Below are 17,616 nucleotides of genomic sequence, written 5' to 3'. Positions count from 1 at the left end.
CTCTATCGCCCTTTAAGGAGTTTATCCTGATTCCAATAGTCAATTTTTTTCTATTTTTGAAACAAAAGAGACAAAAATATTTCAAAAATTCTATTTTTTACTATTTTATGAAAACTATAATTTTTTTTGAAAAAATTTTCGACTAAAAGTTGTAGGATTTTACCACACATGCTTTTTAAGTCTTATACAAAGTATCTAGGACGATTTTGTCGAAAGTTAGAGCGTTTTTCAGAAATTACTCGAAAACTAGGAATGCAATAACTTTTGATAAAATTGTAGTAGAGACTTCGTATTAGGCTCAAACAACGCGTCTTCTGAAACTCCATCGCCCTTTATGAGAAAGAGCATTATCTGTTTAGCCACTTTTTTTTTTTTTTCAAAAAACTAAATTTAAAAAAAAAAAAAAACGGTTTTTTTTTAATTTTTATGAAAAATATGATTCATAGATCAAAATTTTTTCGGAGAGGCGATAAAATTTTCGAATACGCATGTTTTAAGCCTAATGTGATGTCTCTAACACTATTTCATCATGAGTTATCGTTTGCCTAAAAAATGAAAACGGCACAAGCTATAACTCAAAATAGAGTAGTCGCAGAGGTTTCATATTAGGCTTAAAATAATCGTTTTTCAGAATTCTATAACTTATTTAAATGAATTTTTATCGTACGAATAGTATTTTTCGTGCAAAAAAAAAAAAAAAAAACACAATTTTTTTTTTTTCGTTTTTTGGGAAAAAAAAAAAAAATGGCTGGATAGATAATGTTTTTTTTATTAGGGGCGATAGAATTTCCAGAGCTGCTTTTTTTGAGCCAAATCCGAAGTCTTTACGACAATTAGTTTAGAAGTTATGAACGTTTTTTTTTTTTGGGGGATAAATCCAATACTGCGGCTGAGCCTTTCGGCTCCTAGCCTCCTTAAAATGAGAATTTTGAAAAAGTTCGACTAAAGTGCCTTCGGGGGTACTACATTTCCTGTTAAATTTTCAGAATTTTCTATTGACTTCTTTGAAAACAACCATGTTTGAAAATTTTTTTTCTATTACCGGTAAAAAAAAAAAAAACTGAAATTTGAAAAAGTTGGACTCGGGGGTATTATTTTACATTTTCTGTCGAAATTTCAGAATTTTTTCGTTAGCTATTTTTTAAAAAACCACACTGTAAAAATTTTTTGTTAAAATTAAGACAAAAAATTCTGCAAAATAGAAATTTTCTTCTAGGAAAAAAAAAAATTTGAAAGAAATAAAAAACAGTTTGATTAAAGAAACAAAAATGTTTTTTTGGAAAAAAAATAAAAATCTCGATTATATATTTTTTACGTTCAATTCGAGTATTAGAAACATCAAATACAGTAAAAACAGATTTTTATTGCATGAATGAAGACCAATTGTTTATAAAATTGAGGGACTTTATTCATGAACCAAGGCGTACAAGTATTTACATCGAAACAAAAAGTGTCTAAAATTAAGAAAATTTCTTTTTGAAGCAAACCAAGTCTGTTATAAAACAAGACCTAACAGTGTCTCATATTGAGACACTTCCGTTTTCAACAAAACCTTTTATTAGTCCAGTCAATCTAGACCGTTGGCGGACATTTGTGACAAAAGTTATGAAAAAAATCGCACGAACTAATTCGAGGGTAGGAAATTTGAGGGTGATAATGAAAATTGCGTGAAAATTTTTTTAGAGGGAAAAAAAAAATAAAAATTATTTATCCGGGGTTTTCGCGTGTTCCGAAGGGTTAAGCGGGAAATCGCAATTGAAAATATAGATAAAAATGCCAGCCGATTGTAAAAAAGGGTCGCGGATTCTCTATCTCCTTTCATTCGTACCGCACCCCAGGGCGAAATTCTGAGAATTTTAAATAAAATTTAATATTATAATATTTTAAAATTGAAAATAATAATTGATAATTTTAAAATATTAATATATTGTTTTCAAGATAAATGCAAAGGAAATCGTTGAATAAATAAGTTTTTTTTTATTTTTCACGGCGCGCAACGGTTTTGGAGGGAAAGGGTGGCTGTAATCGCGAAAAACATAAATGACAAAAAATAGGTTCCCGATCTATAGAAATATTCTGTTTTCTTTTATTTCTAAAAAAGTCATTGATAATTTCTCCGGCCACGAATTTTTATTTTTTTATTTTTTCGCGGCGCGTAACGGTTTTGGGGGAAAAGGGCTGGCAATAATCGCGAAATATATAGAGGACAAAAAAATAGGCTCCCGATCTATAGAAAATTTCTGTTTCTTTATTTTATTTTCAAAAAAGTTATTGGCGATTTTAGAATTGGCGATAAAATATAAAGAAATCGATCAGTAAAATTTACTAGGCTAAATATATTTTTATGTTTATTCTCAACAAATTTTGTTTTATATTGTTGATAAATATTCATTCTTTCAATATTATTACTGTGATTATTATTTTCAACCTTGACTTTATTTTGATTTTTACATGTATTTTAGGCAACATTAAAATAATAATTATTATCATCAACATTTAATTTATTTTGATAATTTATTTTTTCAATATGATTAGTTACAACGTTTGAATCATTATCATTTTTACACATGTTACTATCAGCATGTTATTTATTTTGGTGACAATTCTTTATTTCTTCCGTATATTTGATTTTTTCATCAACCTGTGCTCGTGCTTGTTTCGACTCCTCTATCTCACATTTTAATTTTAATAATTCGGCCTCTTTATCCGCCATCCTATACAACAATATATTTTCATTTTTACGTTCACCATCAACAACATCCATTTTATTTTGCTGATGATCATTATCAACAATATTTAATTTATTTTGTTGATCTCAATTTTCAATATGATTATACACAACATTTGATTTATTTATATTTTTATTATCAACAACAATTGCTTCATTTTGTTGATCACAACTTTTTTTTCAATATAATTAACATCTTTTAAGGTATTATCCCCCTGCTGCTTATTGATCTTATTTACAATTTTCACTTTTTCTTCATAATCTTGTATATTTTTTGTTAGCTCACTAACCTCTTGATGTTGATGTATTTCATGATATTCTTCATCGTATGAATTGCAATTTATATTGCATAGCATGAATCTTAATATATAGAAATGTGATTCACACAACCACACGCTGGCATATTGAAATATTTTATGAATCACCTCCAGTCCTTTTACAGTAGCTGCAATAAATTTGGCTTCTTTTACAAATTCAATTATTGCTTTCATAAATATTTCTATGTTCATTATTTCTATACAATAAAAAGACAGGGCCGGATCCTTGGAAACGCAGTTTTACGCAAACTATTGGGCAATTTACATGAAATTTAACATAGATATTTAGTTTGTGCTCAGGAGGGTTTATCTCCATGAAAATATCATCCAGGTTACCTTTTACGATCACCAGGAAGTCAAAATGATTTCCCCAATTATCTTCAGGGTTTTTCTCATTATTAAATATATTTTTTCAGAAAGAAGAGATTAAAAAATATTGCTTTAGTTTGTAGTGTTGGTTTTCGGTTCACCAGGATGTCGAAGTTGAATTTTTTCATCATCTCCTGGGTTTTTTTTGATGAAACAATATATTTTATCGAGAAGAAAAGAAATAAAAAAATGCATTGGTTCCTTATGTTGTCCGGTTTATCAGAATGTAGAAATTGAATTTTTTCTACATACATATTTCTTTTGTTTTTAATTTTTTGAAGAATCAAAAATAAATATACAACCAAGTTCGGCGAAGCCGAACACGGCCGACTCGTTTCAAATATTATCTCTATTGATTCTTCAATAATATCTCTTTTTTTAAATATTGTACTTCGATCATGAACCTCAGACTTTTCAACCATTGTTGGCCCGTATGCTGGCCATCCTATCATCAACCCTGCTATTATTTTTTCCATTTTTATTTTATTTTTATCTCATGTGGAAGCAATTATTCCAATATTTTAAGTACATTTACTATACAACTATTTATAACAAAATATTTATTCCAGTAAAATATTTTGTTTAATTTTCAAATATTATTCTTATCATACAATTGATTTTTCTTAACATATTATTATTGTTTTCACTATTTACATTATTATTATTATTATTTTTGAATATTTGAATTATTACTACACGGAGAGAATTTTTTATTTTTTTTTACGAAAAAAACATAGCCAATTTTACAATGGCCCATAGCTGAGCTGCGCCATCTATCGGTTTCATGATATTTTCATATGGGCCATAGCAAAATATCGTGTGGGCGTGGCTATTTTTTTTTTTGTGTACCATAGTAATTTTTGTTATGGTCAAACGCAAAATTTATTCCATTTATTGAAAATATTATAAAAAATTTTTTTTTTATTGTCAATATCTGTAATTTATTTATTTGTTTTTTTTTTATTTCTTTTTATTTTATTTTATTTTATTTCATTTATTAACCTAAACCAGGGTTTGAACCCCGAACCTTCCGAACAGAAATCCTACGCGTTATCCGCTGCGCCACAACAACATTTACAAAAGCTAACATTTGTTTGTTTTTCATTAACAACTTAAACATAAGCAAAGACACGCCTGCGCAGTCGGCTAAAAAGTGGGGTTGGTTGATATTTCTGAGTCTGTCATTGCTTTTGCTATGGCCCATTGTAATTTTAACCATGTTGCTTTGTATTTATCAGTGACACCTATAGGATTTCTAAAAGAATTAAATTTTTACTATGGCACATTGTAAATTTTCAGAGGATCATTTTAATTTTGTCCACAGCAACAACGTAAAATTTTATGAATAACAAAGCAAAAAAAAAAAATAAATATATTTTGCTATGGTACAATGTAATTTTTAGGCTAGATTATTTTAACTTATAAATTTGGCCTCGGTAAAAATTTCTTAATGCGTTGTAATTTTTTTTCTGAACATAGCAAAAAAAAAAACATTATATAAATTGCTATGGTACATTTCAATTTTTCAAAGCAAAAATTGTTTTCTTTTGTTAACATGATAGTAAATATTTTAATAGTCAGAAGATAGACCCTCAATGATATGGCGCCATAGCAAAATTTGCTGAAAATTTTTCTCCGTGTACTATTTATTTTTAATATTTAAATAATTATTTTTATTATTATTCATTTTCTGATGAAATATGACGTGCCCAACACTTGTATCCACGGGTATCCAAATTTATTATTTTGATTTATTATATTTACTCACAAGATTTATCGTTGATTTTTCTCCAATTTATATGATTCTTTTTGAACAATTTTATTGTTGCTTTTGACGATGTGTTTATACATTCATCAATTTTATATACAGTCTTGCTTTTCTTACTCTCGTAATTTGACCCTTTTTTCGTTTTCGTCTTTCTGGGCGCTACAACTTTTCTAAATATCATTTTTTAATTAAAGCCATATTTTTTCAGGAAAATCCATAAACAGATAAAATCGGCCCGAAAAAAAGTGATTTTATCAAAAATTTTTCAAATGAAAAGTGTTAGTTTTGATGTAGAAAACATTTTGGTGCAAAAAAAAAGTGCAGTATCCATTTAAAAAAACTATGTTTATACCGGAAACTCCGCCATTTTGGATTTTTCGAATTTTTTTTTTTTCTTCGTCCCCCTCCAAACCTTACAACTTTTACTTGAAACATTTTACAATTTAAGCTATATTTTTCGAAAAAAATCCATTGATAAATTAAAATGGGACACTCTGTATATATATGACTGGTTTGTAGGGTGGCAAACCCACGTCACCAATACAAGTTTAAAAAGTTGATTTCGGTCGCACCTTATAGCTTAGTGGCCAGACTCGAAGTAATTTTATATTTCAGTCAGTTCGCCTGACCTTCCTCTCGATTGAGTTGATTTTTTTATATGTTTTTGCTTATGCAGCCTGAATTTTTGAAAATTTTGCAGCCAGCGTTTTCTCGAGAAAGTCTCAATTTTAAATGTTATTTAATAGCTTTTTCATAAAGGTAACGGCAGCTAGAGTTCGAATGCGCCATTCAAAATTTTGAAAAAATGTTTTAATGTTGTATAAAATAAATTAAACATATCTTGGTAAAATTTCATTTTCGGCATATTTTAAAACTAAAAAGTGAAAAATTACAATTTTTAACGCAATGTTCGTGAAATTTTCCACTTTCTAGTTTTAAAATATGCCGAAAATGAAATTTTACCAAGATATGTTTTAATTTTGTTTTATTTTTTTGTATTTAAAAATTTATTTATTTTTTTTTTTTCAAAAAATTTTGAAAAAAAAAAATTGAAAAAAAAAAAAAAAAGCATATAAACGTCTCGGCCCACTCTAATTTTTAATTGTATATACGTGGATTGAGTACCTTATTTTATGGAAAAAATTTCATGTATTTAAATTGGGGCTTTTTTTATGAAAGAAGAGAATTAACATTAAAACACTCTACTTTACCGGCTAAAAGACGTCACAAAATTTCCGAAAAAATTCAGGCTGCATAAAAAGCCAAAAACAACATATAAAAAAATTTTCAACTCAATCCGTGAGGGTCAGGCAGATGACCAGCTGAAGTGACTCAGAATGCCCCATATATTAACGAGACCTATGGCCGTGCTGCCACACGGCTGCTTCTAATGATATGAAAACAGCCTTTAAAAAATCTCTGAACTATGCTCAAGGCTGTTTTCTAAAAAGTATCGCTGAGGTAGTTCGCTGGTTTTATCTTATACATGTATATAAAAATCTTACTTTATTTTTTAACTTTTACGCAAAAATTTTCCTCAGAAAATTATATTATTTGGGCTGGCTTTATTATTCATACGATAGAGTTGTCGGCGGCCGCAAGTGGCTGCTCTCGTCAACCCACTGTCTATGACAAAAAAATTAATGAAATTTTTTCACACAAAAAAAAAGAATTCAAAATAATAACATTTTTTCCAAACCATTTTGTTTAATACTTTTATTTATAAAAATTTTTCCATGGCATTTTTTGTTCCCATCTAATCAGCCTAAGATCGATGGAATTGAATGAGCTGTTACACTTATTCAATTGGAGTTTTTTTGACGAATATTGGAGTGAAGTTGAAATTCTTTGGGAGTTCTTAGTTTAATTGTTATTAATTAAATAAAATTTAAGGGTACAGGCAGCCTGAACCTTTTTATTTTTCGACTTATTTAATTTTTTTTTTTGCCATCGATAGATGATTCTTTGAAGAATTATAATATGCAAAAAAATCCAATTGGGAGTTCTTCATTTTATTATTTATTGTTTTATAAATAATCTTCAAAAACCAGAAATATGATATAGTGGGATAGAGTGCATGAGGGAAAAATTTAGAGTAGGGATGCGCAATGCATCGATATGATTAATCAGCGCATGGCAACGATTGAAAAGTTATAATATTTTTTAATGATAAAAAGAATTCTTAATGGAATTTTTTTTGCATGCATATTATTATAATTCTCCAAAGAATTATCTATCGATTGAAGAAAAAAAAACTCAAATAAGTTGAAAAAAAAAGTTCAGGCTGCCTGCACCACTAAGTCTTAATCAATTGATATTAATTAAACTATTAATTCCCAAAAAAAGATAACTTCACTCCAATATTCTCCAAAAAAACTCCAAAAAAATCCATATAACAGTTTATTCTAATTCCATCAACTTAGGCTAATTTGATACACTGAGAGAAAAAGTTGCTAAAATATAGCAAAATTTTGCTTGAAAATTTTAGGCTTTGATTTAAAAAAAAAATGTATTAATTTGAACAAAATATTTTTTAATTAAAGTAATTTATTTGCTTTAATTTAAGACAGTTTTTTTTTATTTAAGAGAAAAGAGAATTAATTTAAGAGAAACTTTGCTAAAAAGGAAGGAAAAATATCCTTTAAATCAAGCGAATAAGCGGTCTAGTTAAGACAAAAGTTGCTAAAATTAAATGACATTTGATTTTATTTAATGGGTAAATCGTTTAATTTAAGGATAATATTGATTAAATTAATAGAAAATTGTTTTTATAAAAATGATAAATGAATTAATTCAAAAAAATTATAAATCAATTTTAAACAAAAAGTGATCTTGTTAAGACACAAGTTGCTAAAATTAAGCAACATTTGATTCGATTCAATGGGTAAGTCGTTTAACTAGAGGAAATTATCAATTAATTTAAAAAAATTCTGAATCAATTTAAAGCAGAAAAGCGATCTAATCAAGACAGGACTTGCTAAAATTGAGCGACATTTCATTTAATTTAATGGGTAAGTCGTTTAATTTGAGGAAGTTATAGATTAAATTAATAGAAAATTGTTTTTATTTTTGATTAAAAGAAATGAAAATAAAAAAAAGACCTGGTAACGTTCGTTGGGGCGTGTAGCCCGCGTTTCCCGTTGAAAATTAAAAATTTTCAATACTCCGGCTAGGGCCATGATTATTTCAAATTATTGCTGAAATATAATTTAATGGTTTATCAACAATAACATTACTCGAATCAAGGCTTTTTTTGGAGCCTTATAAACATTTTATTTCAACTCTATGATGACATTTTTTGGTCCGTTTTTTTTATTTTTTTTTCGGCGAGTCATAACTTTTGTTATAATCAAGATAGGAAGTTCGTATTAGGCTCAAATTATGCGCCTTAAAAAAATCTAGTGTCGGCATTGGGGTTTTTTTTTCTCTCAATAACAGTTTTCGAGCAAAAAAATTAAATATCCGAATTTTTTGTCAAATTTTGAAGTTTTTTTTTTTTTCTCAAAAACTATTATAGATAGAGGAAAAAACCCATTATGCGGGCGATAGAGTTTTTTGAGACGCATAATATAAGTTTTATACGAAGTCTCTCTTTTGATTTCGCGTTGAGTTATTCATTGCGCCGTTTTTCAGTTTTTTTTCGGCGAGCCATAACTTTTGTTATAATCAAGATAGGGAGTTCGTATTAGGCTCAAATTATGCGCCTCAAAAAAATCTAGTGACGGCTCTCGGGGTTTTTTTCTCTCTCATCAACGGTTTTCGAGAAAAAAAATTAATTATCGGAATTTTTTTTTTCAATTTTATAGTTTTTTTTTTTTTTCTCAAAAAACTATTATAAATGGAAAGAGATTTTGCAAAGCGGGCGATAGAGTTTTCTGAGACACATAAATTGAGCCTAATACGAAGTCTCTACTATGATTTTACGTCGAGTTATTTATTGCGCCGTTTTTATAACTTGTAAAATTTTCACATAAAAATGTATGTACTATTTTAAGTTACATAAATAATAATTTAAGAATAATGAAATATAAAACAGAAAAGATTTACGAACAAAAAACCTTTGGTGATAAATACTCTCTGATGTATAGTTTAGACACCACAAATTTTTAAGTAAGAAAAAAAATTTTTTCAAAATTTACATTTTAATTTTTTGATTAAAAACTATTATCAATAGAGCAAAATTTATTACGCGGGTGATAGAGTTTTTTAATGCGCTTCTTTTGAGCCTAGTACGAAGTCTCTCGGTTACTTAGTTCGTAAGTTATGAGCGTTTATTTTTTTTCGCCGATGAATTCAAGACTGCGGCTGAGCCTATGGCTCCTAGCCTCCGTAAAAAAAATTATTTTTTTATTTTTTCTTTTTTTTCAGGACTTATTTTATTTTACACTTGAAGATTTAATTGTTTTTTTTTTTTGTCCTAACCGAGCCTCGAACCTCTGCCTAATCTAAACCTATCAAACGTATACTTTTAAAAGCCAGTGCGTTACCCCTGAACCATCGCGCGTTAACGTATCAGAGACAAAATTATGAGGCCCTTGAATCAAAAGTTTCATCACATCCCGATAGGCTGGTTGGTTTTATTTTTTTTACATGTAATTGTTCAAATTTTTATTAATACATCTTTCTGTCACTTCATTTAACTAGCTTAAAGAAAAACAAAAAAAATACCTATCTCACTATAGGCACTTAGTTATTTTATTTTAGATGTCTTCTTAAAATATTTTATACATATATTGTAAAAATTTTTTCTTTCTCAAAATCAGTTGATCATTTATTTCTAATAGTATTTCTAGTCTTCTTGGTTGTGAGTGTGTGAGTATATAAATGGCGACCAATGAAATGCCTCGAAGCGAGGCTACTCATGTACTTTTTATTATGGGATATTTTAAATGACGAGAAAAACACCACATTGCTAAGTCACGGTAGAAGAATCTGGTTTGGATTATCGAAATGTGCTCGGGAGCATTTGCACTCGTTAAAACAAAAAGTTACATTTTGCAGAATTTTTTTTTACAGTGCTTGTTTGAAATTTCTATTTGATTTATCGTCTGTGGTAAAACAGGTAATTATTCTTGCTCTTATATGAGACCAAAAATTCGAAAATCGTATAGTTGGAAATTCTATTTACTTTCAACCTTAGTTATCATGGTGTTTACGGTTAATTTGAAATAAAAAAATCACAAATATAAAGTATTGTTTATTTATATACAAACAAAATAAGTGAAATCGAAAAAAAACATAGATTGATGAAATTTTGAAGTATAAAGTTGAATAATCTGCTGGATAAAAAAAAAAAAAAAAAAAAAAATTAGGCATTTTCTTACGATAACGATCTCGATACAAGTAATAATATTATAATAAAAACGCCCAATTTTTTTTTTTTTTTTGTAAATAGCTAAAATATTTTTTTGAAATATAACTAAAAATTCATGTATTCATCATATCAACCTGGGAAAAAAAAAAGTGATCTTTGAAGATCTTCAAAGATCGTCCATGGAAGATCGTTGAAGATGTCGCTTTTGTCCGCATCAGTGACTATCACTGACGATCTCCAACGATGTCTGTCTATCGTCAACGATCTATATGAGAATTATGATGTCGAACGATCTGGAAATTTATATGAAGATAAACAACTATCTTCAACGATATAATGATTTAAAAATAAAAAAAAATTAATTTAAAATAAAATTAACATCAAAATGCATTACTAAACATTTATATTAAACGGAACGACATATATTTGTTATATTATATTTTATTAATTAAGAAAATATTTTTTGAAGCTTATAAAAATAACATAAGTATATTCTCATTATCTTATATTAACAATCCATTTGTTGTTATTTTTTTTTTTTTTAAGACATGAGTTTTTAAGTATAAGCTTTAATGACTTTTTAATGACAAGCAAAATGACAATATTACGTCAGTCTCAATTAGAAATCTTCTTCTCTGGGAGTGAATCGTCTTTAAAATATTTTCAATACAAAAAATATTTTTTCCCAAGTGAATCATCTAATAAATAAACATAAAAAATTATATATCAGTATAGTTTTTTAATTTTATTTAAAAAACAATAAATATATTTAACTTACATTTGCATCTGCATACTCGAAGCCAAAAAGTTGGTCTTCATCTTCGACAGCCTCTTGTAATCTAAACAATAATTGCTGTTGATTTGAACTTCTTCGGTCAAAGTTATTCGTTGGACTAGTTGATCCATTTCTCGAGCTAGAACGACTTTCACTCATTGAATCTCTATCTGAAATATTTGTTGGAGTAGTTAATCCATTTCTTGGGTTAGAACGACTTCTACTAATTAAATTTCTATCTAAAATATTTGTTGAAAATGACAATTTTTTTTTCATTAGATAATAATAAAAGCACCGTCTAATGTAGACAAGCTATTTTTTTCCAAAACCGTGTCACAAAAAATGGATAAATAATATTGATATGTTGTGTGACACTTCCACTTTATTCATTAGCATTATTAACGATTATTACCGATTTCTGTTTTGACCGCTTCAATAGATTTTTATCGATGATAGATTTTTACTTGACATTTCTAGTTGACATCTTTCTTCATACTGGCATACTTTAATATATTCCAGACGAACTCATGAGCTGATTTTTTCGTAGCAGTCATAATATTAACTGTTGAATTATTTTTTTTTTTTTTAATCACTTTTGAAAGGGAAAGGGAAAGGATTAGAAACTAAGTTACGTGGAAAAACATCAATTCATTCATTAGAAGTATAATGAGTTTGTAAAAAAAAAAGTTCAAAATGACGTCAGTCTATGAGTTAATAGATTGATATTATTATTTTTATATTTATTGATAAATAATAACTGTGGTAAATACAGAATTAAAGATGTCGTAATATTTGAGATTCGAGAACGAATAAATGAATCAATTTATTAATATAATTATTATTAATCAATAATAACTGTGGAAAACACAGAATATAGCATCTTGCAAATTCAATATTCGAAAAAGGATCAATGATATAATAAATTTCAATTTATTAAAAACTTAAATAATAAGCAAATTAATTGATAGACGCTTGTCGCAAGTAGACAAATGTCATGTGCTTTATTATTATATTGTTGTTAATAATAACAGATAATAATGAGTTGTCTATTAACCGATCGGTAATAATCGTCTTTCCGATCGAAGTATAGGGCTCCAGTAACGGCACAGGGGACCTATAGATGGAGCGCGCAGCACTCTGAGATAAGGCAGAATCGGGTATCATGTCGCCTTAATTAAAACGCCATGAAGAAAACTTATTCATGAATTTAAACAATAATGTCTAGAACCATTCATAGTCCAAGAAGTATTCTTCTGAAAACACGAACAGTTTTTCTTGATACAAGAAACTTCTGTTCATAACTCAAGAAGTATACTTCTAAAAACACGAACAGTTTGTCTTGAACCAAGACGTTTTTTTCATGATTCAAAAAATTTTTTATGATTTGGATTAAGAAGTCTTAGTCTTACTCTAAATCAATTTTCTCATAATCCAAATACATTTTTTTGCAAGAAAAAATTTACTATTGTTAAGGACTTTTTGTTTTATAGATAGAAAATAGCGAGGGGGAAGTCACTTGTGTAATCTGGTGTACATCGGGAGAAGAATCTTCAATAATCTCTTGTAATCTTACAGAAATGATTACGGAAAAATCGTGTAATCGATGTAATCTAAAGTACTTTCGTAGTCTTTAATAATCATCAATAATCTTTAAAAATTTCATGTAATCACCAGTAATCTTACGTCGTATATCACATGTATAGTATACTAATTTTTTTTTTCTTTATTCGTTTTTCATTATTTTTTTTTTTTCTTCTTTGAATTTTAAGTGTAATCATAAAAGATTACAGGGAATCTTTGTGATTACCGAAAAAAAAAACGTAATCTTGTGTAATTATTAAGAATATTGCATGATCACAGGTAATCTGTAATCTGGTGTACACTAAATTTTGGAATGACTTCCCACTCTCTTAAATATCAATATTGTGTGGTTGTGAGTAATCTTGCGTAATTTTCAATAATCTCGTGTAATCTTTTTGAAATCTTTGAATTTTAAGTGTAATCATAAAAGATTACTGGGATTCTTTGTGATTACAAAAAAAGTAATCTTGTGTAATCATTAAAAAGATTGCATGATTACCGGTAATCTGTAATCTGGTGTACACTAAATTTTGGAGTGACTTCCCCCTCGGAAAATTAGTGTATATTGTGCAACAAGGATGCAATGTGCACGAAGCACACACACAGATGATGCAGAGTCGACGGGGCACGTAGACGAGGAAGGCCGACGCCGAGTCACGTGCGCTGGAGACGAGGCATCATCTGTGTGTGAGCTGAGTGCGAGAGAGGGCAATTTGTAGGGCGACAAAGGCATACTTTGCGCCACGAATTTAGGGCGACAAAAGGGCAATACCCGCCCGCTAGGCTAAAAAATAATTTTCAGTGTACTAAGGACCCCGTGTAGGAATCGCCAAGACTCACAACACGGCCATGCATTGGCCCATCAATGGCACCCAATGATTACTAGCCAGGCATGGGCCATTCATGGTTCATCATTGTCAAACGACTTGCCCATTCTTGTTCTGATCCATGGCTGAGCCTTGGCTGACTCTTAGATGGCCAATGATAGCCAACCGAGCATCGGTCGAGCCTTGGCTGACTCTTGGATGCCCGATGATTGGCAATAATGCATGGGCCAAGTCTGGCTGACTCTTTAAAGCCCATTGCTTGATTGCCAATCATTGGCCAATCCCTGGCTGATACATTGATGGCCATTGCTTGATTGCTATCATCGGCCAAGTCTTGGTAGACTTTCAATGGTCGTTGCTTGGTTGCCAATCATTGGCCAATCTCTGGCTGATACATTAATGGTCATTGCTTGGTTGCCAGGGATAAGCCAATCTTGGCAGACTTTCAATGGCCGTTCTTTGGTCGCCTATCATTGGCCAATCTCTGACTGATAAATTAATGGCCGTTGCTTGGTTGCTAATTATCCGCCAGTATTAGGCTGAAACATTAATGGCCAATGCAGGGTTGCCAATCATTGGCCAAGACTTGGCTGATTTAAACGGCTGTTACTTAGTTGCCAATCTCTGGCTGATACATTAATGACCATTGCTTGGTTTCGAATCATCGGCCGAATCTTGGTGGGCTTCTAATTGCTATTGCTTCGTTGCCGATCATCGACTAAACCTTGGTAGACTTTCCATGACCGTTGCTTGGTTGCCAATCATTGGCCAATCTCTGGCTGATACATTAACGGTCATTGCTTGGTTGCCAATCATCGACCTAGCAGGTATTCCATTGCCGTTGATTGGTTGCCAGACATTGGCCAAGCCTCCAAATCCTTAAATAGCCAACGCATCGTTGCCATCACTGACCAAGCTTCGGCTGACTCTAGGGCGGCCAAGGGTTGGCCTTTTGTTGATTTCATTCAAATCAGAAACTTATTCATAAGTTTTGTGATGGCCGCCGTGACCAAGTGGTAATGCTTCAGGAAGCCGCACAGAAGACCCGAGTTCAAGTCCAAGTAGATTAAAAACTCAGTAGTGTTTAATCATAATTTTTTCAATTATTCATTAACAGTTTGTTTAATAAAAGCCGATTGTTAAATAATGAATAAGTATATATATTTTTTTTCAATGGAATAAATGGGCCATACTAAGTTTACTCTTGAGGGACTTATGGGCCATTAATGGCCATTTATTGGCCCATACTTGGTCTATCATCGAGCCAATCTTGGGAAACATCATTGGGCCATTCATGGCAGCCGATATTAAATTACCGTAACGCTCCAGTCTTAGCGCATGAATGGCCCATTAATGGCAAGCCAATAATGGCTGATGGTTGGTTTATGCTTGGCTTACTCTTAGTTAATCAATGAGCTATAGATGGGAAATTATTGGGCCATTTATTGAGCCAATCTTGGGCAACCCTATTGGGCCATTCATGGATTCATCGGCCGATGCTTGGTGAACTTCCGCTAAAAAAAGGCAAACATCAATGGTCCATTAATGTGCCAAGCCTAAAGCGTTACTGTAATTTAATGTTCACGACACTGCCCCTAAAACCGAGTTGACAGTCGACACCCCCTTCTGGCGTGCCGGCGAACTGTTGAAGCGAACAATAAATGACGTTGTTTTATAGGCTTTGTTAAGGGAGCTTTCAACATACAATGGAAGGTTTCAGTCAGATCGTATACTGAATAATTGGATATGCGATTTTAGAAGACCACACAAGGGAGAGCTCAGGCAACTGGGTGATCTCCTCCATGGGTTCGGGTTCAAGCCCCATGTATATGCTGGGACGGTGGAAATTTGCTATGATAGAGCAGACACCTGAGCTGACATGTATCCGATATTGGGTTGGACTCGTGGTGGTAGTGGGGTAGAGGATGAAACATTTTTTTTGTTTTTGATACCAGTGCAGGTGGGAATATTCCAAAATAAACTGACTGGCATTCGTGCTTGACCCATTGGGGAGGAAATAGGTTATTAATTTCCCTAACAGGCACGTGACGGTATTCTGCCATATACGTGAGCGACCACCATAAGGTGCGAACTAAATTATTTATGTAATTTAATGTCGGCTGCCATGAATGGCCCAATGATGTTCCTCAAGATTGGCTTGATAATTGACCAAGTATGAGCCAATAAACGGCCATTAATGGTCCATTAGTCCCCCAAGAGTAAACTAAGTATGGCCGATTTATTAATTTCATTTAAAAAAAAATAATATATTTATTCATTATTTAACGACCGGCTTTTATTGAACCAACTACTAATGATTATTAGAAGAAATTATGATTAAACAATACTAATTTTTGATTCTACCTAGACTTGAACTCGTGTCTTCTGTGCGACATCCTGAAGCATTACCACTTGGCCACGGTGGCTACAACGAAACTTATGAAAGTCTGTCAAGATTCGGCCAATGATTGGCAACCAAGCAATGGCCATTAATGTATGAGCTAGAGATTAGCCAATGATTGTCAACCAAGTAACAGCCGTTCAAATCAGTCAAGTCTTGGCCAATGATTGGCAACCATGCATTGGCCAATAATGTTTCAGCCAAATATTGGTCAATAATTGGCAACCAAGCAACAGCTATTGAAAGTTCACCAAGACTTGGCCAATGATTGGCAACCAAGCAATGGCCTTTAAAGAATCAGCCAGGCTTGGCTCATGCATTCTTGCCAATCATCGGCTATCTAAGAAGTAGCCAAGGCTCGGCCATGGATCAGAACCATGAATTGGCAGTACAAGAATGAGCCAGTCGTTTGCCAATGATGAACCATGAATAGACCATGCCTGGCTACCAATCATTGGGTGCCATTGATGGGCCAATGCATGCCCGTGTTGTGAGTCTTGGCGATTCTTGCAGGGAGTGTATATTGTGAATTCATATCCTCATTTACTAAATTTCTATTTGAATGATATAACTTAATATAAAAAAGAAATGTGCTATCAATATTGATTACGTTGCATGTATTTGTTTTTTCCAGGATGGCCTCATCGAGACCCTTAGAAGAACCAAAGTAAAATTTATTCACTGCCTTTTACCTCAACACAATGCAGGCTGTATGGATAATAAGAGTTCACTGACAGTGAAACCTTACCACGTTGATGACAGTATAATCAACGTACCACTACTTCGCTCTCAGGTAACTGATTCAGAATTGTTGTCGACGAATTTTATCAACGAATAAAAATGAAAAATACAACAATCAACATTTTACTTTTTTTCATTATTCAATAGATTCGTGGTTGTCAAATAACAGAAGCAGTGCGCTTGTATAAAGTTGGTTTTCCCAAGTACATGCCACTTAGTGAATTTAGAAGACAATTTGGTTTACTTTCAAATGATGCGAATGTCCGTCCAGGAAGTCCTATCGATGAACGGCGAACCATTGAAAACATGTTACTCTCGGTCGATGTCGACTCAGCTTCTTATCGTGTTGGTCAAAGCCAAGTGAGTCTTATTATTCTACCTTTTATATCTTTTTTCGTCAAATTTTGGAATAATACACTGAGAGAAATCGCCGTTTTTCAGAAGATTTTCCTATTTAGAGACAAGATAAGATCGTCTCGGCGGAAAATAATATCCACTAATTATTGAATTTTTTATTGTAGTAATTTATGATTGAATAAATTGAGAATTTAATTTAGTTATAGCCAGAAACCAATTCTGCGTGCATCCTGGATTAATTACGAAAAATTAAAAAATGTATCAGAACGAGTAAAGACTATCTTCACACGAAATAGGATATACTCACACTAAAAACAATTCTTTTTCGGTTCGACGTTTGCTTTTTTTAGAAGAAAAGATCTATATAAATACAAAATAAACAATCAATGTATAGTATTGAGTAAAATGCAAAAAAAATTCGGAAGAAATAAATCAATA

General features: G+C 31.1%; 1 protein-coding gene across 1 annotated transcript in view; it reads left to right on the top strand.

The window, feature by feature from the left end:
- LOC122851995 (unconventional myosin-XVIIIa) overlaps positions 1-17,616 on the top strand; it is a 144,966-nt gene that overhangs the window by 61,028 nt on the left and 66,322 nt on the right. The window contains 3 exon segments of the mRNA XM_044151540.1: positions 12,724-12,738; positions 16,715-16,873; positions 16,969-17,181. Of these exon segments, the coding sequence (XP_044007475.1) occupies positions 12,724-12,738; positions 16,715-16,873; positions 16,969-17,181 (387 nt within the window).

This window comes from Aphidius gifuensis, linkage group LG3, assembly GCF_014905175.1.
Source record: "Aphidius gifuensis isolate YNYX2018 linkage group LG3, ASM1490517v1, whole genome shotgun sequence".
Taxonomy (NCBI): Eukaryota; Metazoa; Arthropoda; class Insecta; order Hymenoptera; family Braconidae; genus Aphidius; species Aphidius gifuensis.
This window is presented reverse-complemented; position numbering and strand designations above follow the sequence as displayed.